The sequence below is a fragment of the Artemia franciscana genome, chromosome 2 (genome assembly GCF_032884065.1).
Source record: "Artemia franciscana chromosome 2, ASM3288406v1, whole genome shotgun sequence".
Lineage (NCBI taxonomy): Eukaryota > Metazoa > Arthropoda > Branchiopoda > Anostraca > Artemiidae > Artemia > Artemia franciscana.
The window spans coordinates 44,908,942-44,935,618 of NC_088864.1; the positions used below are offsets into that span (position 1 = coordinate 44,908,942).

A 26,677-nucleotide genomic window follows, 5' to 3' on the forward strand; every position below is an offset into this window, starting at 1 on the left:
CCTACAAACTGATAGTGGTAAAGAAATATACATATATATATATATATATATATATATATATATATATATATATATATATATATATATATAGAGGCTTTACGCTCCTTTCCCACTTAATCCGCCATTGAAGGTGACATATCTCCGCTCCAGCACTAAATAGATAGCAGCCTAAACGAAAAAAAAAATATTCGCAAAGAAGTGGAAACGAGGATTGCAGTCTAACAGACTAAATCAACAAATACCTCAAAGAGCCCTTCTAGAATTCGGACAGCAATAAGTGCTTCTAGTCCTGCTCTGGCTATGACTGGTGTGAAAAGCGTTGCTAGGGCTGTAGCTAGAATTCCAAACCCAAACAATTTTGCTGCGCCGACATATGGAGCCAGCCAGCCGCCAGGAATTTGAGTGACAATATATCCGTAGAAAAACGAGCTTAACAACAATCCTTGTTGTTTTGAATCCCAGTCAAATTCTCGATACTAAAAGTATAAAAACTAAATTAATATAAAAACGACAAATTAATTCACAAAATTTGACGTTAAGCAGTAAAGAATACACTATTTCCCTATATCATTTAAGCAGTTTCACATCTGCAAACTAGCACTGTCATACTGAGTCACATAACCTTTGTAAAAATGTAAACTCGATTCTGACTGGGTTTTCATTTTTAACAGAATAATCATTCACCTTTTAAGTATTCACCATAAGCAAAAAAAAGTATTTTTACCGCTAATAGAAAAGATACATGCATAAGAAATAAAACTTATTTAAACCGCTATTTCCTCAAACATCTTTTTTAAAACACAGTCATAAGTATATACTTTTAAGAGATTCTTTGGAACTTAACCCCTTATTTTGTTCTTAAGTTACACTGCAATTTATATACAACAGGTTTGTTCTACAGCCAATACCATAGCTAAAAAGCTGTGTGTGTGACCCTTACTGACGTAAGTTTCTGGCTTTGCTTCAGCTTCTTTTTTCGAAAAAACGAACAAAAAAAAAACACATTTTTTGTGTGATTTTAAAAGGTTTCTTTTCAAAATAATATTTATTTGGCTATGGTGAGATTTCTTGGCTATGTTGAAATCAACATAGCAAGACTTCATTATTTCTTGGCTATGAATTTCTTTGATATGTTAAAATCAATCTAGGAAGGCCTCATTATTTTTCATTTCATCCTTTAACTGACTTTTAGTTCTACATTAGCCAATATATTACGGCAGTAGCTAAATTGCTACGTAAAAATCTGATTCTACTATAAAACCTAAAATTACAGTGTTTTGGTTCCTACCAAAACCTACCTTTTTTTGTAATCGTTTGATATTACAAAAGCTTGATTCTATGATTCTTTGACTCTATGAAGGTGCGAAACTTCATCATTACGTTGCATTATTATTTAAAATAGTTGAATGTACAGTCCCACAAAGACAGATTTTCCCATCATAAATGCATCAGAAACGAATAAAAAGTAATGTAATAAGCAGTACTGGGTGTATTCCTCTCGGAAAATCCCCCCACGAATCCCCCATACTCCAAAAAATACTAAAAAAAAAGAGTATGACAAAAAAATGAAGAAAAGAAGAAATCTTGGAATATTCTATCTGTGCTCCTAAATAGAGGCAGAATCTATGGTGCAAAATATCCTATAGTGTTTATCTTATAAATATTTATTTATTTTAATTCTTTTTCAGGTTTTTAGGGGGGTTGATTCATCGAAGCATTGCAAGATAAAGGTTAAAAAAAAAATAATTTGAAAATTATAAATTCAGTGACAACCGTAGGAGAGTTGCCCTATGCTGGAGGTGCCCAAAGATAACAGCCTGAGACTAAGAATCATAAGGAATTACTTCCCGCAGACTTGATCTTAACATTGACATGAAGCATCAATAGTCAAGATGTTGGAGGGGGGGTGAGTCAATGGGTTTCACCAACTGGCTGGTCAATTTTACCGACTAATTTGCTCCATGTTAGTATTGAAATTATTTCACTAAAAAAAAAAGGATTAAACACGCATCTGCGGTCTTGAAACCTGTCATGGAATGAAAGATACTCCGTAATTGAAGATAGGAACTTCAATCCTCCACAAAAAGGTTCTCTAATATGTGAAATCTAAAGGTGTAATTTTCATTGCGCTTATCTTTTTTTTTGGGGGGGGGGTGCATTCTTTTTTTAAACCAGACAAATTTTCTAAGGCTCATGGCGGTTGATTTCTAACGTTAAACTGAATGCAGTTTATATATTTAGAATCAAAATGAAAAAAATCATGTCTTTCGATGTATTAACTGTTATCAAATTCCTGTTTTAGAGTCTTAGTAACTATTGGCGAGTCTTGATTACCATTCGTTACCACTAACTGTTTGATTCTGCACTGCATATTCTCCAAGTATTTTGGGATACAGCTAAAATTTCCATAATTCCTTCTATTCTTTATTCTTTTTATATGTCTTAATTTGCCTTTAGCTGCTTATCTTTACATATGGGGAGAATTTTCAAGGGGAATTTTTCGCGGAGAAGAGGGGATTACTCCATAGAGGGTTGGGGGATTTTCAACAGAGGTAAATTTTCTGTAGGGGAATTTTCGGGGGGAAGATGTCAGACATTTTAATTAGCAAAAGACGGAAAACCCTTCGTTATTATAATAGTCCTTCAGTTCTTGGATTTCAGTACTAGCCTATAATTCAAAATGTAAGCTATTAGAAATCCCATTAATTTGTTTTCTGTGAAGCACAAATGACACCCTAGCCTGTAGGGGTTTCGAGGAGACCGGATTTCCACCCTTATTTGGGGTAGCTTCTTTTCATTTTATGTTCTACTTGATTATTCAAGTTAATTCCTATCCGTTTTCGCTCAAGACTAAATAATCTAATCAATACCATTAATAACTGAAATAAATCTTAGAACTTAAACACTCAACTAAAATATCTGAAATAAACAATTAAACAGCTTACTGTATAGTTATTTAAATGAGTATCTTCAGCTTCGATTTCTTCAGTCATCTTGACAACAGCAATGCTTAAATTTACACGCAAGGCATAGACATTGAAAAAACCAAAAAATGAAAGTATTGCTATCTGATAACGCCTTGCTAACAGTGACTTTGAGCTCCTATAACGAAAGTTTGTAAACTATTCATAAATACAAGCATTACAACAAAAATACAACATAAATACAACAAATACATAATAAGGTTAATACAATTAACCTTATTAGTCTTAGATTTTATTAAATTGTGCTGCAGTAGGGTTTTCAATTTGTCGAATGACAAATATTTTCTTTTTGCGGCGCAAAATAGTAGAATTTGTCACTTCGTTGCAGCACATTTTTTATTTTTATTTTTTGGTTTTGAGCTGTTTTTTTTTTAACTTTGCTGCTTTCAATTTATTGCAAGAAAATTATAAGGGCGTAACAGCTAGAACTTTGGAGTCAGTTATAAGTTATACCGACTCCAACTCCAGATATTTTCAATACACCGACTCCAACTCTAGGGCCGCTTTTTCGCTCTAAGATCTCACATCTTTCTGCAAAGATTCCCGTTCTTTTGCTTATCTTTGTTATAACATCTTACAGCTCACTGTTGTAAGAAAAAAGTGTGAAGAACGCCATTATTCTGCCACATAGAACAACGATGAGGGAACTTTTATGATATACTCATCATTGTTCTTAGACCACTGATCAGAGCAGAATGATGAAAAATGTTTGCAAAAGAACTGCATAAGAAGTAAGATCTTAGTCCTAAGATTCCACTTTTAAGCATTCTTTGTCAAAAGATGTAGGATCTTGGCACAATGAAGAGTAAAAGGACGGCCTTTCTGACGCTTGAAACTTTAAACATAATTGACCCGACTCTAACAGCGAGCTGTAATACTTTCCTTTTCGTAAAGGCCCCTTTTCTTCCCTTTTTGTAAAAAGTACACAGTTTTACCAAAACCTTTACTAAAGGTTTACTAAATATGCCTCCTAAACTTTAATAGTTCTTTCCCTTTCCCGAGAAGCTGATATATTGATCGTTCTGGGTACAAGGTGATTGCATAAATGGCGCCTCTGAAAACTATTTCTACAAATATTTCCTAATTTATTAATATTTGCTACAATATTAATAAATATTCAAATATTCATTTTCAAAAGAAAATGGTCTTTTGTGGCTACCACATGTGAGAAAAGACCATGGAAAGGCAGGGTGGTCTTTGTCGTTATTTTCGTCTGGTTTATGGGGAACAATTGACCAATGATATATTTTATTTTATTAGTTTAGGCAAAAAAAAAAAACACGCTAATGTTATTAACCGAAAGAATTTTTTGGAATCTTTCTGAATTGAAAAGCTTATTCCCAAGTCTTTAAGATTCAGATTAAACTTAAATACCCGGAAAGAAGAGCAATTTGCTGATACATTACATTTAAAAACAGTAATACATATTATTAAAGACAAAAAACCAAAGAGATACACTATTTCCTCCGAGAGCACATCTTTCGAAAAATTTTAATTTGCAAATCTCTGTTGATTTTCGCCACATTACTAGATTGGAAAGAAATTTATTTAGTCATGATTTTCGCTTACCAAGGGAACGACTTAATAAAAAAATTGGAAAATCTACGAAACGAATCTTCGATGACTAGCCCTGTTTATACTCGAAAAGTCCCTCCTGGACCGGCCGTTGTTATTCTTTCCTCAAGAACTCTTGAGCCAAAGAAAATTCAAACTCATGAAGAAATTCAAACGCTGAAGACAGCCCTTGGACATAGGGCCGAATTATTCATTCAAATAAGGATTCCACCGTCTTACGAAAAGAATTCCTTATTTTTCTTCTTGTTTTTGATGTTTGTGACCTCTAAAACCATATTTATTAGCTAATTTTGAGCTTTGAAGGCAATCATAAAGTGTCATATGACACCGACAACGTGTACTTTTGTTATAAAAAAAGTTGTTTTTTTTATTTAATGTTTATCTTTAATATCTTAAACATTTAATATATTTTTATTTAATTTCAATAGGTTAAAACAAGAATTACGCATGGCAAAATACACGGGAAACATATAATTTGGGTTATATATTTTCATGCTAGGGGGGGGGGTGTATAAACTATAGTGAAGCTGCAGTCAAAATGTGTTACCTACAATTATTCCACACATTATGAAGTAGGCCTAAGACTTGTTTTTTAAAATATTCCCTTCCCAAGCGCTTCAATCCTATAGGAGGGGGCAATTTTTTCTCCTTTTTCCATGAAAACACTAAATATAAATTTATTTTTGAAATCAAGGGATGGGAGAAATCTCTTTATGCTAAAGTCCAACCTTCTATCTCAATTCTTTAAAAACGATTCCTGAAACACAAGGGCCGTGTAATTAAATCAGGAATTTTTTTTAAAGCTCTTAAAAATTTTAGTGTGAAGAGAGGGGCATTGAGGAGGGGGCAAACCCCTCATATACCGAATAATTTCTGTTCGTTTTAAGTTCACAACTTGTTTTTTATTTGATTACTTGTAAAAATAAACTGTGCATGAGCATATGAGCGACATGTGAAATATCACTTTTTCAGTTTTTTTTTAGTCAAAAAGGGAGGAAGAAATTTCCGTTTTGAGTAAGAACGCTATAAGTTACTTGGAAAAAATTGTGTAGAAAATATACAGATATTTTTTTCAGATTTCAGCTATAATGAGATATCACAATCAAATTAGAACCACTATTTGACAGAAAAAATGACGTCAAGCTCTCTACATGATACTCAAAAATATGATTACGTCATACTGAAAAGAAAGTCATATATATATAGAAGTAATATTCTCGTCACTTCAGTTTTTTACGATTCCTAGAAGAGAAAGTTACAAGTCAGATACAAGTACAACAACACATTCAAAAGTAATATTTGATAGTTCCCTTTTTCGGGTCCTCTTTTGAGTCAACATGGAGGAAGGAATTTTCGTTTAAAGTAGGTAAGTTATCAATCATTTGAAAAAAAACTTCAGCGTTTTAGTAATTATTTAAAATTTCTTTTCAGGTTCTCTTTTAAGTCAAAGCAGGAGAAGAAAGTTGAGTTTCGAGTATGTAAGAACGAAGTATTTGGAAAAAAAACTTTAGGTTTGGAATTTGGCAAATTTCTCTGTTGGTGGGCATATTCTGCGCCGCGATCATAATTATTGATCATTAATTTTTCTGACAGAACTTTGTTCCACGTCATCGAATTAAAACAAAAATAATCCACCCATTTGGAGTTTCTGTTCTGCGTTTGTAAAATAATTAGTAACTTTTAAGTCTAGTCTGTAGTTGAATTAAAATTCAACTAATTAAAACTAATTTCAAATAATTAAAATTCAACTCAATTAAAAAAGCAGGGACATAATAGATCTTATCCGAATAGAAAGTTGACAGAATTCTGTGCAATTAATGCACTTGAGATCCATGAAAATAACCTGTATGAACATATTTTATCAGATTTCGTTTGATATTTCTTATTCAAGAAAAATGACTAAAATTTTATAATTTCATACGGATATGTGCAGTACAAACCGCCAAGGGCGTATCCAGGATTTGTGTCCGGAGGAGGGGTTAAAAAAACTTTAAAATACATACAAAATTTGTTCATATGCATTTTATTACGTTTCTACGAGTCAGACAAAACTTTGGGGGGGGGGGGGGGTCAAACCTGATAGCCCCCTCTCCCTGGATACAGCTTTGCAAACCAAATTATTTGACTCATAATGAAGTTGTTAGCATATCTCAACCAAAATCCTTAGATATTAGCAAACTTGTGACTAAAGTTTGACTCAAGTAAAAGGATCTCCGTTCATTGGGGTAAGATGAAAGGCTTTTTGCTAGACCTAAGCCTATTATTGAAAGAAGGAGTTAGACGAAGATTGGCTATTTTACGAGCCTAATATAGTTTTTTTTACATTATTTAGCTTGGTGCCAAGTGAAGACACTACTGAACAGGTGGGTTACTTGAATTGATTTGATTTTAAGTCATCCCTAGTCTTCTAGGACCTTCTGAACTAATACCAAAGTTATGAATTGTCAAAACACATGCACAAATGGGCCATTGCCCGTTCAGACTGTAACATGGAAGAAAGAAACTTCAGTTCTATACGATTTAATTATAAATAATTGGAAAAAATGGTTCTGACGCATATGACTACCATTTGATATTTCTCTTTTTCAGCTTCCCTTTCAAGTCAATAAGGAAAAAAACTACAGTTTCCTGTAAGTTATGAATTGCTTGAAAAAATATTGTTCTTAAGCATGTCACTAATATTTCTCTTTTTCAGATTTTCTTTTCAAGTCAACATAGAAGAAAGAAACTTCAGTTTGACGCAAGTAAGTTATAAAGTGTTTGAGAAATAATGTTCCTAAGCATAAGAGTAATATTTGATATTTGTCTTTTTCAGGTTCCCTTTTGAGTCAAACATGAAAGAAAAAACTTCAGTATCACATAATCAAGTTAAAAACTACTTGAAAAAAATTGTTCTTAAGGACTTGACTGATATTGAATATTTGTTGTTTCAGGTTCCCTTTTGAGTAAACATGGAATAAAAAGCTTTACTATGACATTGGTTAGTTATAAACTACTTGAAACAAAACTGTTCTTAAGGGCGTGACTAACATTTGATATTTCTCTTCTTCATTTTTTCAAAAAAATTCTGTTTCACATAGGTAAGTTATATATCATATGAAAAAAAAATGTTGTTAAGCATGTGACTAGTATTTGACATTTCTCTTTTTCAAGTTCCCTATAAAGTCAACATGCAAGAAAGAAACTTCAGTTTCAGTTAAGTTAGAAATCATTATATTTGACATTCCGCTTTTTAAGCTTTCCCTTAGAGTAAACATGGAAAAAAACTTCAGTTTCATGTAAGTTATACATTACTTGAAATAATTGTTCTTAAGCATGTTTCTAATATTTGAGACTTCTCGTTTTCAGGTTCCCTTTCGAGTCAACATGGAAGAAAAAACTTCAGCATCACATAAGTAAGTTATAAATTAGTTGAAAAAAATTTTCTTAAAGATATGACTAATATTTTACATTTCTCTTTTTCTGGTTCCCTTTGATTCAACTTGGAAGAAAGAAACTTCGGTTTAACGTAAGAAAGTTATAATGTGTTGGAACCATAAGACTAGCATTTGATATTTCACTTGTTCAGGTTCCCTTTTGAGTCAACATGGAAGAAAAAAAACTTCAGTAGCACGTAAGTAAGTTATAAATTACTTGAAAAAAAAATGTTCTTAAGGACATGACTAGTATTTGATATTTCTCTTTAAAGGTTCTCTTTTGAGTGAACATAGAAGAAAGTTCATTTTTATGTAAGTTGTAAATTATTGGGGGAAGCAATTGTTTTTAAGAATATGGCTAACATATGACATTTCTCTTTTACAGGCTCCCTTCATGGAGTCATCATGGAGAAAAAGTTCAATTTCACATAAGTAAGGTACAAATTACTTGAAAAAAAATTGTTCTTAAGCATGTGCTAAGAAATCTTTGCTTTTAAGGTTCTCTTTTGAGTCACCATGGAATATAGAAACTTCAGTTTGACATAAGTAAGTTATAAATTACTTGAAAAAAATTGTTCTTAAGGATGGAACAAAAATTTGATATTTCCCTTGTTCAGGTTCTCAGGTTGAGTCAACGTGGAAGAAAGAAGCTTCAGTTCTATATGATTTAGTTCTCAATAATTGGAAAAAAAATTTTCTTACACATATGACTAAACTTTGATATTTCTCTTTTTCAGCTTCCCTTTCCAGTCAACATGGAAAAAACTTCAGTTTCCCATAAGTTATAAATTTCTTGAAAAAATATTGTTCTCAAGCCTGACACTAATATTTCTCTTTATCAGATTCTCTTTTTAAGTCAACATAAAAGAAAGAAACTTTGGTTTGACATAAGTAAGTTATAAAGTGTTTGAGAAATAATGTTCCTAAACATAAGACTAACATTTGATGTTTTTCTTTTTCAGGCTCCCTTTTGAGTCAAGATGAAAAAAAAAATTCAGTATCGCTTAATTAAGTTATAAACTACTTGACCAAAAATTGTTCTTAAGGACTGGACTAATATTTGATATTTTTTGTTTCAGTTTGTTCATCTGTAAAACCATGACAGGAGTCAGTAAAACTCCTGTGTTTACCAAACCAGTTCAAAATTTCTGTAGATGACAGTTCAGTATTTTTGTGGTCTTTATTGAACAAAGAATTTTACTGGCATCAGAAAAATTGTGGTGTGAAGCACCATGATTTTACTGACTTCTTTTATTTACCAAGTGACCAAAAACATTTGGGTGTCCCCCTTTCCCCCCATACATGACAGCTCTGGCTACAGTGATATTTGGCATACAGGAGCTTTCCTACCCTTCAAGACTAGCAAAGCTGAAACTCCCAATACTTATATAGTGAAAAAAAGAGGAGATGCCATCCTAACCTTTTACAACTGACTTAAATCAAAGACTAACTATAAATTTAGTCTTTATTTAAGTCAGTTGTTAAAGTTAATGAGGGATAATGCTCTCCTAGCATTATTTCCTTTTGTTGGTCCTAATTAAAGAACTAGAGGTCATCATCTGAAACTTATTAAGCAGTCTACCCTATCCAGAGACCATACTCAATACTTTTCCTCAAAAATTGTTAATAGTTAGAATAAACTCTCTCAAGACATACTTATTGCTGAACCCATTGGCATTTTCAAACAATGGCTGGATGCTGAGTGGTCCTTTAGAGAGTGTACACTCAACTGGAGAGCTAATGATCATCCAACTCCAACTTGTCACTGAATAATATTGAAAATGTCTTCAATCCTTAACATGGTGCTTCAAAGAGAGAAATCTTTAGATTCCTCAAAACTTTAATTCAAAGTAATTTATGTGAATTATTTAATATTTACCCAAAGTTCTTAATTGATCTTGATGATCTTGGCCCTGGAGAGTTTGCCAATAGACTCTTTGTCTTTGAGACATTTTACTGACAAAACAGGAAGGCTGCAAATCAAAAATAAGTTTAAGGTACTGCACTAGTAAGTTCTAGTTTATCCACTTTTTGATATCTTGGAAAAGGGTTATGAGGGAAAATGAACCTTTCAGTAATGAATCCATAGTCAAAATCATTCTCTGGGATGGTATTGCCAATCTTCTATATTAACCCTCTTCTGATTTCTATGTCTTAAAAATTGGCCTACTTTATAGGAATTGAAATTGACAAAACAATATTTGCCTTAATTTTCAGTTATTATTTTCTTTTCTTCTGGTTTTAGTTCTGAAAATGATATTCCTGTTATTTGAATAGAACTTAAACCATATTAATGGTTTTCTTCTAGATTTAGGGATGTATTTGTAGATCTTGAAACCTCATAAATTGGTATGGAGCAAAGTAGTGAAGCTCAAAATAAATCATACTTTATTGAAAAAAAGATCTGTTTTTTAAGGTTTTGCATTTATAACACAAAGATTTGTGTAAGGTCATCAAAAATCAATGCCCTGAAGAGAGAGAAGCAATTGAGGAATATATTTCAAAATATCTTCCTGGGATATAAGCTACTTTAGTCTATAGATCTATCCCTGAAAGTTTTATTTTTCTTAACCCCTTTCCAAAATACTAAAAAGTGGCTAAACTAGAACTTTACCTAAGAAAAAGCCCCAAATTTAAAGTTTAACCTCAGCAGCAAACTAAGCATCTAGAATTTTCAAAAAAGTGATATAGGCTAACCTAACTTTTATTTTCTATCAGATGTCTCTCTTGAAACATAGCCTAGCTTAAATTAACAGTAAAATTATGACAGTTCATATAACCGACTTAAATGTTTGTCCAATGTTTGAACAACTGACCAATGTTTGGTAAACCTATTTATACCCCATATTTAGGTCATTTTTAAGAGCTCAGAAAGTGCTTAAATTTGAACTTATGATAAAAGCGATTATTATATTCGTAAAGAATATAAAAAAGGCATCGAGAGGTGGGCTATGTTCACTTTAATGGTAAGTCAGTTTTATGAACTGTCATAAATTTATCAAATTTAGAAACTAGCCTATCCTCCCAGACTGATGATGCCTAATATCTTTTCTAGACTGACACATAATTTTACATTCTTTTCTAAGAATGGAACTGAGGGTTCATACTTATTTTGAATGTTTTCCATTACAAGAATTGATGAGTTATCAACACATAAATGCAATTTAAATTTTTTGCTTTTTCCCAATGGCCGAAAAATTAATCGGAAATTAAGCCGAAGCTACTAAAAAAGACGGTAAAGATTAGCCAGATAATTTTTGGCCCCATATCCCGCTAGTTTTACTGTTTTCATTCCTTGGGCGCTCATTAGCTGAATTTTAGGGAAAAGTATAGCTGGTCTAATCGACCCTTCTAATGCTGTATTACTACTACTAGTAATACTACTACTAACAACTTACCGCAGCACCAAGCCCCCTGAGGACAACACAGCTACGCACACTCCTCCTCCATCCCAATCATTTCAAAACTTCCATCTTTACACCCTATCAGAAAATTTATATTTCCCTTAAATCTTCCTTTATGACCTACCCCCAACGAGGACGACCTGCTTTCCGCTTAGCTCTAGAGGGCTGACCAAAATGGACAATCTTCAGCAATCTGTCATCCTTCATCTATAGAACGTACCCTAGCCTTCTCAACCTTTCTTCCATTATAGCCCAGTAAAGCGGGATATAACCACACTTTTTGTCCAGCCTACTGTTTGAAATACGGCAAGTCAGCCGGGTACCCAGGAGAATTCGTAAGCAATTTCTCTGAAAAACATCCAGCAAATCTTCGTCCACTTTTTGGAGCGCCCATGCTTCAGAACTATATCTGACCGCGCTTGCACTTTCTACAAAGGCCAAAGCAAGTTTTGGAGGAATTTTGCCATTGATAAGTGACGATTCGGTGTAGGTACGTGATCCCGTAGAAAATTGTCGTTGATTCGTGATTGCATGTGGAAAAAGCAGTTTGATATTATTTCCACCAGCTCTTAATTTCTCAATTGCCAAAGCAACAGAATTCACATGTAAATCTATAAATGTGAAAGTCAAATCTATAAAATAGTCTTCACTGGAATAAATTTGAAAATGTATGTTTTCAGAGGGCGATTGTTGCGGATAAAACTATTCATAGTAACCATGTCTTACCTTTACATCAACATTTTCTGCATTGAAAAGATTTAGAGATGAGATGACTGAAGGACGAGGTTCTTTATGTGGCAGATGTGCCATTTCTGCGAAAAGAATCTCTTTTCGATCTAACAATTTTTACTCCTTTTTCTTCTTTGAAAAGAGAGAAAACGATGGGTTTATTAATATAAATAAACAGAACAAACCACCAAATTGCCCGATTCACAGCTTGTTTGGGCTTACAACCCCAGTACACATACAAATAAAAACAATACGAAAAGGGAGTGGAAAAAGAAAAAAAAGAAAAGGAAAAAATGAAAAAGAGAAAGAAAAAGAAATATTCAATTACCCTGCATTTCGATCGACTCGGATTACAATCCAAGAAAGACAAAAACGACAAACAAAAAGAAACTAAAACCCCTTGACCAGTATCGTTTAAAAAAAACCAACATCTTGACTCCACTTGAAGTCCATTCAACTATCAAAACCATATATATTTAGGCAACATAGTTTTAATTCCCATTTAGATGCCCAAAACAATCTGGATACCACAGATAATAAAGATATAAAGAATAAAGAAGCAATAAAAGATAATGAAAAGAAACATAGTGAAGAAGTACATTTTTATCCCCACCTATATATAGAGGAATAACAAGAGGGATAATTTACGCTTCTAACCTGACTTGAGATTGACGAGTGATAAAGTGTTTCTAGTCCTTTTTAAACCTTTCCCGTTTTGTCGTGATTTAAATTGCTTACCGTGGGATTGCGCAACGGACCTGATACTTTGTGAAGCCCTTTCTATTAAATCCTTCCAAGAGCGCATGTAGTGTCCATGACAACCGGTGTAATACATTTCTTAGCAAGGGCAATGCAGAGTCAAACAGCTTAGCAAACCAACTGCCGAGACCGTAACCGGACTTTGAGGAACAACGCCTGCAATAGTCCGTTCCATCACTGTTCTATGTTAGGGCTCCCTTGCTCCATGTACTTGCTACTGTAAGTCTTGAACCTATCAGAGACCAAAACTATTTTGGTGCGGTGTTGTATCTCGTAACACCCACAATCCCAACAAAAATTCTGGTCTTCTTGGACAAGGGAACGATCTGCGCAAGTTTCTAGCTAATAGGACAATTAAGATTAAACATGCTCACCTTTTTCTAGTATAATACTGTCTGTGAACGTAGATATCGGACTTCTTAACTATTCTAAAAAAAATGGCTATGCCGAAATTTTGGTTTCATGTCGTGTCTGAGGGTAAAACAAAAAATCGCAGAAAGGGCTGCTAGCCAGGCAATGACTTTATAGCCTTGGAAATGGAACTTGAATTTTCAATTTTCAGGTGAATTTGCCCTCCCCCAAGTCTATCTGACTAGTCTTTTCCATAAAAACTGCCTGGAAAAAATAATACATGGGAGACACTTCCCTCTCTACTCAATCAACACCAATAATATGTGACAATGCTAGCGTCTATTTCTTTTGAATCTCCGCAGTATTTGATTCCTGAAAATTCAGTATTTGAAATTCTCTTCTTTGTAGGGTAAGATTCAATGAGTATGGGAAAATGACAAGGTAAGAATTTGGGACAGAACGAAGCATTTTGGATTTAAAATCTACTGGCACCACTGATAATGTGTTGTTACCAAGAGAACTAGAAACATAAAAACAAGCTTTATATTTTAATGTATCAAAATCTGGCTTTCAATTAAGGATCTAATTTGTTGTGGATCTGTCCAAAAATTTATTGAAGGTTTACAAATTCTTTTGTTTTTATGTGTCTTGGAGGATTATAAAATACGGCTTGGTTCATGTGTTGAATAGAGGCTAGTTTTAGAAAACGTACAGAAATATACCTATTATACTCTTTAGGTAAAAGACTCTTTTTCTTAGGTCCAAGTAAAAAAAAATCGATAGAAAAATCTACACAACTAATAATCTCGTTTTGGCTTTAATAATTAACTTTATGATTTTCTGGGTAACATTAGATAGCTTTGGCTGTTTTTTTTTTTTCTAGGAAACGAACTTGATTATCCTCTTTTATCAGTTCCCCACCCTATTTGGATGAGTTGTATTTGTGGTGGGGCTGAAAAAGCTTGTTTTTTTTTGTAAATTCGAAAATAGGAAGAAAAAATTAGTCCGTTTTTCTTTTCATTTCTTGAAAAAAAAATTACCAAATGGGGCAAACTAAAGGGGGGAAACTTTTCTTTTCCAGGCCATTTGAAGTGTACATTAACCCTCAAATGCACGAAGTTACTCACTTTTGTCTACCCCCATTGTTGCCACTTTCGAAACACGTTGCCAAATACTTTTGAGAGAACCTTCAGTTTTATGAAGAAACACTCGACTCTCGGTTTGTCTATTCCTCATACAAGGTCGTCTTTGTAGATGAAGCCTATCAGGAAATTTCTTCCTTTGCATCACTAACTATCATGAGGTAAGTTCTCCTCATATGTATGCACCATATGTTCCCATAGTCGCCGATATTTCCTCTTAAGGTATTTAAAATCTTTTCTGGGCTAAATGACGAATTTATGATTCTCAATGAACATCGATAGATCTAAAAAGATTAAAGATGGCCTGCCTCTCATTTTCGCATAATTTTGTAAAATTAACGTTAATAAGGGAAAAGGGGATACATTTTATTTCCCCTTATTATTTTTTTTAATAAGGGATATACATTTATACAAAGTCTGGGTTCCTGTAGCCATAATGAAAAGCGAATTAGTCAAAGAGTAATGCCGCGACTATAAAATGTTTACGAAAGAAATTAAAAAACATGAGTCAATCATAAAAAAAGTATAATCACCTTCAGTGGTAATAATTTAAACTACTTAAATTGTTCTTATGCACTATCACCTGGGAAGAGGTTAATATAACTATATATTGGTGTACACTTACTCTTCTATATTAAGCATAAATATGTCTTCCAAATACTCCCCAATACTATCCTCCTTCGTGTGTCCAGCCTCAATTGGGTGCAGAGTTCAAATATACAGGCCTACATTCACTTTCCTTTCAAGATGAGTAACTATAGAGATGGACTATATTCAGTTAGATTGTGCTTTGATGGTTTGTAACGCCCTTTTTAATAAAAATAAAATCAAATTATTTATTGGAAAACAAGATTCAAACATTCATAGGCAACGCCCAAATATGGCATCTTTACGTAAAAAATGAATAAATAAAATACTATAAAAAGGTCACAACTATAAGTTTTAGTCAAAACTATAAAAGATACTATAATAGTTTAAATTGGTCAAGATATGAAACATTATCAAAAGTTTCACGAGTAGCTCTCTGACCTGGAGTAAACCAGTGTCAATTTTGGAACTTTCACGGCCGCTTCTCTGGGGACTTGGGATCTCAGAGGGACAAAGGAATACGGGAAGAAATTCTTGTAAATGGGATGGAGGAGGGGGTTGAGCCAAATTTCATGCACAGTTTCTTGCGATAGATATAAAAGGGGTCAAGTTTACACGTTTCCAGATAAGAAGAGCAAGGCAACGGGAAACTTCCGTAGTTGATTTGCAGCGATCTCTTCTGAAACCGCTCAATTTCTTCACTTTCTTCTTTTGTTAAAGCGAAACGCCAAAGAGGACATTGATATTCTAAAAGTGGAAGGATAAACATGCAGAAAATTAATTTTAGCTTATTCTTTGGCTCCTGGAATTTCAAAGGTTTGGCTTGTAAGCACCACTTGTCAACCTAACGAACACCGCGAAAGGTTGAACACTGCGAAAGGTTGTCCCTCTGAAAAATGACATGAAAAAAGCATAGCCTCTTAAATAACTAAACAGGTTTAAGATCATGGTGTTTTCCCAGAACAGCCATAATATGTTATCTGTAGAATAGTCTTATTCTGGTAAGTTTAGCTTTACTGTCACATAATGATAATAGAAGATTTGAAACCTATTTAATTTTGCGTTTCACATAACTCATCACCATCTACTTAATATTAGAGTTTACCGTTGGAAACAAAAATGTAATTTTGAGCAATGTTTAACTGATATATCAAAGTTCATCCACAGTAACAGACGACAACGGGTGGAGGGGGAGGGGTATCCAGGGCATTATAATGTCAAAGCATTAAAAAAAAAACATTTTGTGGTGTCTTTTTTCTGCACAGTGTACACAGAAGTGGGCGGGATCAGCAATTTACGAGTCAAACATTATGTAAGGAAGATTTTGCACAATGTACATATAAGTCCTTACTCCGTTAAAGAAAAGTGCTCATTTTTGGATTAGAATATAGCTAGTTTAATTGAACCATATTAATTTATTGCTAAACAAGAACTATAATTTCGATGAATTAAAGAAAAAATAGTGGTGCTACCTTTTTTCTGTACAATTTGCACCCTTGTACTTTTCCTGTCGACATAGATCGCTGGTTATCATATACATTTATCCAACTTGAAGGCCAGAAAATTGCACTAAATATAATATATTTCATTTATTTATTTCTCTCAAAATTGAGGAGTATATAAAATACGAAAATGAAAAACATCACCAAGCAAAACAAAACAACTGATTTTAAACAAATAAAATCAGACATCAAACAACAAAACAAACATTAACAAACGAAACAAAACAATTGATGATAAATTAGCTACACAATATAACTGAATAAATACGCAGAAAAAAAACCCTTCAAACATCAACAAACTAAGCAAACAACTACAAAAAAAATATATATGTTGAACAGCCAATCCTAGTGTAGTCCTTACTTAACCCAAAATGAAAAACTAAATCTCTCTTTCAAACGAATTAGTAACTGAAAAAGATTTCTTTATTAGATATTTGTCTCCTAATCACATTTTTTGTGGCTTACTTCATAGGAGGAGGGTGACTCCTGTCGGATGACAGACATAAAAAAGAAAAGTAAGATAGCATGTGCTGTTTTGTGAGGATCGGCTGAAAATTGCTTCGTCCCCTAAGACAAAAATGAGAGCCGCGTTGCCCTCCCCGTCACCAGCAAAAATCTCTTATAGTTTCAACTCGATCCCCTTGACTCGATACAGAAGACGATAGATTTACCACAACTATAATTTTGGAAAACGTTTTTAAGAAGAGAACAAATAGAGTAGTACTTTATTATCAATCAAACTCTTACAAAATAAAAAACTGGCGAACTTGTTGCCGTAAGTCAATTAGCCTACATTGTATACGAAAAAAAAACATCAACTTCAGTACATAAGTGCCGTATTAAAACATTGCCTACAGCGATGAACCAAACTGGCCTGTCAAATAAAATGAGTACAATGAGTAAAATGAATAAAAATGACTACTTAAGTGCACAAACATAAGTAAATAAGTAAAATGTAAGTAAAATAAATAAAAGTAAGTAATTTAAGTAAAATAAAGAAAAATGAGGGCACAAGTACATGATAGAGCTACTGGAGTAATTCTAACCCTTCCTGTCGTGAGGCTCAACCAGCACATATGAGACAAAACCAAGGGAACTAGGAGTCATGAGGCTTAATTAGGAGAATATTTTGAACTTGATTTTTCAAAAAGTAAAAAAATTCACCTCGCGTGCTGAGAGCTCAACCACCGTAGCAGGGAAGGCGGAAATTTTCAACAAGCAAATATTTAGAAAAGTGGGGAAACAAATCTGTTTTTAGTTTTCGGCTGCTATAACTAACCGTTGTCTACCAGCGGTCTATATTATTCTTCTGGAATAATTAGAAATATCTTCTAAAGAAAAAAACATTTATTCAACAAAAACAAAAAACCCCGAGTTCACGTTTAATAAGCTTTTTAACAAGTATTTTGATGCAAAATGAAATGTAATAGCAATAATCCATAAAGGCCCGCCCTCCGATATGCTTGAAATACGGTAAGAAAAATTTATATTATATTTATAGATATATTAAGATAAATAGATACAAAATTTAGATTATCTTGCTTAGATATATTCAAGCTTCCATAAAAAATATTTAGCCACATCTTAGACTAAAAGGCAGTTACAATAAAACAAGAATGAGGGGGAAACATCCTTTAAACATATTTCTGAGAGACAAAAGTAAAAAAAAAGTTCCACCGGAATTTGTTTCTAAGACAACAAACAAGCGATTCAAACGCTTTTCTTTTATCTTATCTACTAAAAAATGTAAATATATATTTAATAAGCTTTTCAGCGAAAGTTCCTATGCAAAATAAATGTAATAGCAGAACAACCGTAACTATATATCCTTTAATATGCTTGAAAAATGGAAAGAAAAAACAAAATTCTCTTATACGTTATCAAGCTGAGATATTTTCAAACTTGACCGTACCAAGATGCAAATTTTTAGGAAGCCGAAAAATAAAAACCTTTTAGGGTTTTTCGATATTATTAACTACCCGTTGCTTACCAATCGCCAATACTAACTTCTGGAAGATTAAAAAACTTTTTTTTTCGTATATTTAATTTTGACAATTGAATATATGCATTTTGTATGGTTTTACGCAAGCGTGTCCATTCAATATAAAATATAATAATGATAAACAAAAACTCACCTGAAAAACCAATATGCTTAAAAATAGAAAAATGAAAAATAAAAGTGCTTTTACTTATAGGGTATCTAACTTAGGTATCTAAAATCCTCCATTAAAAATTCCATTAAACCTTACACTAAAACGCAGGTAAAATAAAATGCGATCTGAGGAAAAAATCATTTGAGATATTTTTGTGAGACAAATAAACAAAGTTTCTCCAGAATTTGCTTCTAAAAAAACAAACAAGCGAATCGAACGCTCAACTTTAGTATATTTCATCCCTTCCATTTACTCAAAACAGCATATTTTATAAACTTTTTCGTAAATCATAAAAAAAAGTTTAAGGGTTTCCAGCTTATTTTTTTCCAAATCTGAATGTGCCGAAATGCGGATTATTAAGAAAGCAAAAGCCGTTACTAACTACAAGAGGGTAATACAGGTTTATATATGATATTTATTTAATTTTAAGAACGCCACAAAAAAATTAAGGAAAAAAGATTTCTTTGGCTGTTGCTAACCACATACACGAGGTTTATTGCCGAAATGTAGATTTTTAAGAAAGCCACAAAAAAAATTGCTTGAAGTCTTCGTTGTTACTAACTACACGAGGCTTATAAATATTGTATCACAATACACCCTTCAATATTAAAAAAAGGATAAAAAAGTAAATATTATTTACGGGATAAATATCTTAGCTACTATCGAATTTCCATTAAAAAAGACAGCATTCTACAGTAAAAAGTAGTTAGAATAAAACAAAGTTTGAGGGGAAAACATCTTTAGATGCATTTTTATGACATAGAAATAAATTAAGTTCCACTAGAATTTTCTTCTAAGAAAACGAACAAGCGAATAGAACTGCTCAACTTCAGTATGTTTTATCACTTCTATAACAAAAATACATGTAAATACATAAGTTTTTTAACAACGCATAATAAATATAATAGCATTATACCCAAAACCAACTGCCCGTTAGTTATATTTTATAAAAGTTTATAAAATATTTTATAAACCTTTTCACAAATCCCGTGCAGCGCAAAACATTTTATATTCATGAGACTGGATTGAACCCTTCTTGCAGCAACATACTGCTTCTGTATTTTATATTTATTCAAAAAAGAGTGATAAAACAAAAATAAAGAAAAAAAAAGGTTTATTAAATAAACATAGAACACGGACCTCGCCCCGCTGCCCGCGGGGCTCATGGACTAATACGCTTCGCTCTATTGGTGATGTTACCTGTAAGCAAGCCCACTTTACGCATTTTTAGTCTGCCCCATGGAGGAGGAGGGTCAACCAGAAATGGATGCACTTCTTTAATTCGTCTTTAGGAGTCAATAGACATTGATGTTAAGAGTTTTGACTGGCGAAAAATCTTATAAAAACATAAAAAATAGCAAACCCGATTTCAAGAATGTAATTCGAATTAATAATTACAAATATGGATATGCTGGAACATTTTATTCTAGAAAAAGAGCTAAGAGCTCATATGGCACTTGTGACGAGGCGAGAAGAGCCAAGAGATCATACGGTATGAGCTCTAACAAAATTCTATGAATAAATAGATTGATTTAACAAAGAAAATAAGAGGCTTAATGCCGGTCAGGATTTAAAATAAGAGCTCTGAGTCACGATGTCCTTCTAAATATAAAAATTCATTAAGATCCGATCACCCACTCGTAAGTTATAAATACCTGATTCTTTCTAATTTTTCCTCTCCCTTTAGCCCCCCAGATGGTTGAATCTGGGAAAACGACTTTATCAAGTCAAATTGTGCAGCTCCCTGACACGCCTACCAATTTTCATCGTCCTAGCACGTCCAGAAGCACCAAATAGGCCAAATCACTGAACCACTCCCCCCCAACTCTCCCAAAGAGAGCGAATCCAGTACGATTCTGTCAATCACGTATCAAGGACATTTGCTTATTCTATCCACCAAGCATCATCCCGATTCCTCCACTCCAAGTGTTTTCCAAGATTTCCCCCTCCAACTACCCCCAATGTCAAAATATCTGGTCGGCATTTGAAATAAGAGCTCTGAGACACGAATTCCTTCTAAATATCAAATTTTATTAAGATCCGATCACATATTCGTAAGATAAAAATACCCCAATTTCACGTTTTCCAAGAATTCCGGTTTCCCCCTCCAATTCCCCCCAATGTCACAGGATCTGGTCGGAATTTAAAATTAGAGCTTTAAAGCACAAGATCCTTCTAAATATCAAATTTCAATAAGATCTGGTCACCCTTTCGTAAGTTACAAATACTTCATTTTTCCAAATTACCCCCCCCCCAACTCCACCAAAGAGAGCAAATCCGGTCCGGTTATGTCAGTCACGTATCTTAGACAGGTTTTTATTCTTCCCATCCGGTTTCATCCTGATCTCTCTGCTTTAAGTATTTTCTAAGATTTCCCCCCTCCCCCCCAATGACGCTGGATACGGTTGAGATTTAAAATAAGAGATAAATAAGTTTCATAAAGATCTGATGACTTTTTTGTAAGTTAAAAATACGTATTTTTTCTAATTTTTCAGGATTAACCCCCCCCCCCAATAGAGCGGATCCGTTCCAATTATGTAAATCACGTATCTAAGACTTCTGCTTATTTTTCCCACCAATTTCCATCCCGATCCCTCCAATCTAAGCGTTTTCCATGATTTTAGGTTCCCCCCACCCCAAACTACCCCCAATGTCACCAGATCCGGTCAGGATTTAAAATAAGAGCTTTGAGAGACGATGTCCTTCTAAATATCAAATTTCATTGAGATCCGATCACCCACTAGTAAGTTATAAAAGTTATAGTAAGTTATAGTAATCATACTATACTCCCCCCCCCCCCAAGAGAGACGATCCGTTCCGGTTATGTCAATCATGTATCTAGGACTTGTGCTTATTTTTCCCACCAAGTTTCATCCCGATCCCTCCACTCTAAGTGTGTTTTCCAAGATTTTAGGTTTCCCCCTCCAATTCCCTCCCCAATGTCACCAGGTCTGGTCGGGATTTAAAATAAGAACTCTGAGACACGATATCCATCTAAATATCAAATTTCATTGAGACCCGATCACCCGTTCGTAAGTTAAAAATACCTCATTTTTTCTAATTTTTCAGAATTTGACCCCCCCCAACTACCCCAAAGAGAGCGGATCCATTCCGGTTATGTCAATCACGTATCTAGTACTTGTGCTTATTTTTCCCACCAAGTTTCATCCCGACCCCTCCACTCTAAGTGTGGTTTCCAAGATTTTAGGTTTCCCCCTCCCACCCCCCCCCCCCCAATGTCACCAGATCTGGTCGGGATTTAAAATAAGAGCTCTGAGACACAATATCCTTCTAAATATCAAATTTCATTGAGACCCGATCACCCGTTCGTAAGTTAAAAATACCTCATTTTTTCTAATTTCTCAGAATTTACCCCCCCCTCTCAACTACCCCAAAGAGATCGGATCCGTTCCGGTTGTTTCAATCATGTATCTAGTACTTGTGCTTATTTTTCCCACCAAGTTTCATACCGATCCCTCCACTCTAAGTGTTTTCCAAGATTTTATGTTTCCCCTCCCAACTCTCCCCCCCCAATGTCACCAGATCCAGTCGGGATTTAAAATAACAGCTCTGAGACAAGATATCCTTCCAAACATCAAATTTCATTAAGATCTGATCAAGCGTTCGTAAGTTAAAAATACTTCAATTTTTCTATTTTTTCCAAATGAACCCCCCCCCCCCAGATGGTAAAGTCGGGAAAACGATTAATTTAATCTAATTTAATCTGGTCCGGTCCCTGATACGCCTGCCAAATTTCATCGTCCTAGCTTACCTGGAAGTGCCTAAAGTAGCAAAACCGGGACTGACAGACCGACAGAATTTGCGATTGCTATAGGTCACTTGGTTAATACCAAGTGCCATAAAAATTGCTGTAGTGGATCAAGAACTCAATACTGTGTCCCTGGAAGTCTGTTAAAGTATCTATCTAAACGGTATGAGTATCCGCCTGTCTCTACTAATTTTTAAGTCTTTTTCTTCTTTTTTTGCAGTTTAAGTCTTTTTTACATTGTCTCTGTGCTCAATGAGCATATTTTCACAATATCAATTATTTTTGTAGCCATATTTTTTTTGTTTTGCCCTTAATCGCTCTAATTTCTGTTCAAAGTGCTCATATTCTGTTTCTTAGTTTCTCCACATACTTCTTTTTTCTCTGTATTTAATTTTTGGTGATGTGTTCAGCTTGCAAGTTATCTGTTGCTCCAAGTTCTATGACGACTTTGATGTTTGGATCATTTTCGTTTAGTATCTTTGTTGACTCTCTCTTGACAGATTACTCGTCTTTTTTCCTCCTTCAAAGTTGATGTTTTTTGGCCAACACTATTCACTTTTAATTTTCTTCTTTTTTCCAAAAAAGTTCGACTTCTCCCTCGGTATTTTCAAAGGTGGTTTTAGGTGGGAACGGGGCCTGGGGCACTTGCATCGAACTTGCAAATTTAAGGGCCGGAAAATTTCAAATAAATAACCTAACGCTTACAATCATTTTGTTATTTTTTAATTAAATTAGAATAATTTTGGGCTAATCAGAATAGTTTTCCAAAGAAACTATTTTAGACTACTGTGCTAAAACATTAAATAAAAACACGCACTGAAAAATAAAACCTAAAAGAACCGAGTACAGCTCGTAAAAAGAATGTCACTGGCATAAATTTGCAGCAATAAGTAATTGCAGCAAATTACTTATTAATTTCCCAAGCTGAAAAAGAACAGAAACTTTTAGAAATGGAAAACTGAAACCTTAACAATTAGAAATTGGTCTTGACAAACTATGAACAAGAGAAATTATCAGAAGTAAGAGTTGAGCTACTACACCCTGCAACCCTCAAAGCTACAAGCCTTGATTGTGCTATTGCTGAAAAAAAAAACCAATACATATTTTGAACAAATGACTCTTGTCATAACCATTAAAAAGGAAAAAACGACACGGTTTTGCAGGAGAGTATAGTTTGAATACTTATGGTTTACTTATAGTTATGGAATACTTTTACGTTGCAGGCCTTTGCTTGAACGTTTCTTATTGTAAAATTTAAAGTATTAAAAAAGCACCCCCTGGGCCCTCTTTTTCTCCTTTGAATGTTTTTTTTGTTTTATTTTTTCAGGGAAGGTCATTGATCTTCAATAGTGACCATTTTACAGTGTTTTATGTAAATCGTACAGTTTGATTAGCCATATATGTTTAAGAGTCCATATTTTTATCTTCAAAGTATATCTGTCTGATTGTTGAGCGATAGCTTTGGCTTGCCCCAAAAATGTCAGTTTACGTAGATTGCATTACAAGGAAATCATCATAATCTTAAAAAAATATCAAATACCGCAAAATATTAATCCCACCACCTTGAAACCTGCATAATGTCCATGGAATAACCAGCGACAGGCCAATACGTTATTAATAAAAAAATTGTAGATGTCAGACAAAACTAAAATAGAACATGGCGTAATTTTTAACAGCATTTTAGGTACAAGGCAAAACATCCCCCATTGAAGAGGATATTTTGTACAAAGGATTTAAGCTGTTTAGAAAAATGAATGCTACAAGCAAATTCTATTACAGGCGGAATGGACAATCAATGGCAAGAAAGACACCACATTGTTATTCTCTGCTTCAAATCTTGAAAAAATTATCTTTGTTTTGGAATAGATGACGCTCTGATATTTACTGTTTGGCCATGGCCTAACTTGTGTTAAAAGGAAAACATGTATTATTTTGGCTTCAAAATAAAAACTAAATGAAACAAATTTATTTTTCATCACAACTAATAATTTGGAATAGATATATTATTTTACGAATAGATGCGAATAGCGGTTCTTTATATGGAATATTTTCTTTTTATATTGATTATTTGTCTCTAATTTTCAGTTCTTTGTTAAAAAACACACAAAAAATAAACGTCCGTCTTCAGGGAACGTATAGGGCTATTGAAATAAACAAAAATACACTAATTAGCCTTACTAAATTATAACAGAAAATTTTAATTTTTAAGCCAAAGACATGAAAACTGGAGAAATATTCATTATATTAACCAATAAAAAACTTTGGGAATCAAATAACAAACAGCATTTAAAGTAAAAAAAGAGAGAAAAAACCCCAAAAAGAAGTTTTTCAAAGAAAAGCAAAGATCTATATCAAACTTAAGATCAGCTGAAAAGTCCAATAGTAAGTCAAACTTGAACGGACAAGAAATTACAAATAAAGAATAAATGAAATCCAAGACAAAAAGAAATTAAAACAAATAATCATATCAAACGTATAAATAATAGATACTGATATAGATGAATAAATGAATCTTGAAAAGAGTGAAAGCTAAACTGAATATTCAAGTCAAATTTAAAATGAGCAAAATTACCTTAAGATGGAGTTTAGCACCTGCCCCCTTCCCGCTCCTTTAACCGCAGAAGTTCTAAAGCCTGTTACGTCATTTGTGTGTTAATGAAAACAAATTATATTATATACATTTCATATATTGTCTATATTCATATTCATAATTTTGGAGTAAAACGGAAAGCGAGTGAATTGTGTGAAAAACTGAAAGAAAGTGAATTTGCATGTAGATAGATCAGAATCATTTTATTTTATCGTTTAATTCTTCTTTTAAATAATATCGGATTTAAATAGATTCGTTTAAAATAAATCAGGTTTAAAGGGATGGGTCTGGTAGCTTAGCAACTGGCCGTAAAAGTCTGTTTATGCTGGCAATTGGTTCATTTCTGTCTGATGGTTCAGTAGTTTGGGAAAATTCAACTGAAGCCTGAAAAGATAATATGAACAAACCAAAAGCAAGAGACAAGGTTAGGCACATGGATTGTCGGTCAAACTTTGATTATAAGTGGAAAAGAAGGCAAGAAATTCCCAAAACAATTGAAAAGTAATTAGAATTCAAAGAAAAGGAGCCCCACGAAACCCTTTCAAAGCTATTGTATTCAGGATAGTGAAAACAACTCGACTACAATACGACGTTGAAAGGGATACAACGCTTGAGAAGGACAAGCAAGACTTGGTTTTGGACCCAGAATTCTTTTTTCTGTAGGAAAGGAGTGATTTTGAGAACTATGAGATAGCTCATTCAAGTCGGGAGGTAAGTTTTGCCTGGGACGAAAGTAATGAGCAATGTTAAAACTTCTAACGAACAGAAATTAGATGAAAAACTATTCCAAATGTTTGCCTCCGATTTTGATGTCATACCATCGATCAACGCAGATTATGAGAAGGAGTCAAATTTAGGACAAGACATTTCCGATCAAAGACCCAACAATGTATTTTTTTTTTTTTACATGTTTTACCTAGCTCGAATACATTATATCATCAATTGTCGATTGTAATGACATTGTTAAGACTGTTAGGGAAATTTTTACGTTGAATGCAATTGAATCTTGGTGGAAATACAATCTACATCATCTTCTTTGTTTGAGCTATGTAAAGAGTTTACTGGCAATTTCACCGAAGAACTTCTCAACAATTATTGGAGTTATTGTCGAAAATTATCGTGACGATTTTGAAAGTATAATTCACAAGTATCCAGGAATTAAGAAGCCAAACTCTGTATAAACAATTATCCTTTTATGACTGTCAATGGTGCCAATTCAACCAATCTAAATGTTGGGTTGAGGGGACAAAATGTATTAAATCTGGAAACAACTTACTTGTATGAACAACTATCTTTGTTTGAACAATTATCCTTGTATGAACAACTATCCTTGTATGACAGCTAATGGCACCAATTCAACCAATTTAAATGTTGGGTTTAAGGGACAAAACGTATTAAATCTGGAGGGGAGGGGAGGCAATTTGTCTATTTTTCTCCTTTTTTTTCAACGGAATGCCAAATGTTTTTTTAAATCTGACGGGTGGGATAGAGATCTACCATCCTATGGGAATGTATCTACCATCTTTGTAAATATTCTTTTTTTTGCTACTACAAACCTTGGAAAGCTCAATACTTCGTTACATTTCAATTTAGCAAACTTTCAAAAAATTTGATTTAAGATTTAATTTGAAATTGGACTCTTAATCGTTTATTTACTACACTTTAGTTTTTCTTCAATACTGGATTCCTTTTTTAATTTTTTTATGAATTAGAAA

At 33.5% G+C, this 26,677-nt stretch overlaps 2 protein-coding genes across 3 annotated transcripts in view; one reads left to right on the top strand and one right to left on the bottom strand.

Annotated features, from left to right (window-relative positions):
* The window catches only part of LOC136042507 (sialin-like), a 36,053-nt gene extending 24,887 nt beyond the window's left edge, over positions 1-11,166 (bottom strand). For both annotated transcript variants that reach the window (XR_010621339.1, XM_065727471.1), the window contains exons 1-3: positions 11,083-11,166; positions 2,946-3,102; positions 243-476 (exon numbers count right to left, since the gene is read on the bottom strand). Coding sequence is in view for 1 of the 2 variants with exons in the window: in XM_065727471.1 (XP_065583543.1) it covers positions 243-476; positions 2,946-3,102; positions 11,083-11,102 (411 nt within the window). In the remaining variant the exon portion in view is untranslated. The remainder of the gene's footprint in view (positions 1-242; positions 477-2,945; positions 3,103-11,082) is intronic.
* The window catches only part of LOC136042589 (uncharacterized), a 478,776-nt gene that overhangs the window by 135,318 nt on the left and 316,781 nt on the right, over positions 1-26,677 (top strand). The gene's annotated exons all lie outside the window — the stretch shown is intronic.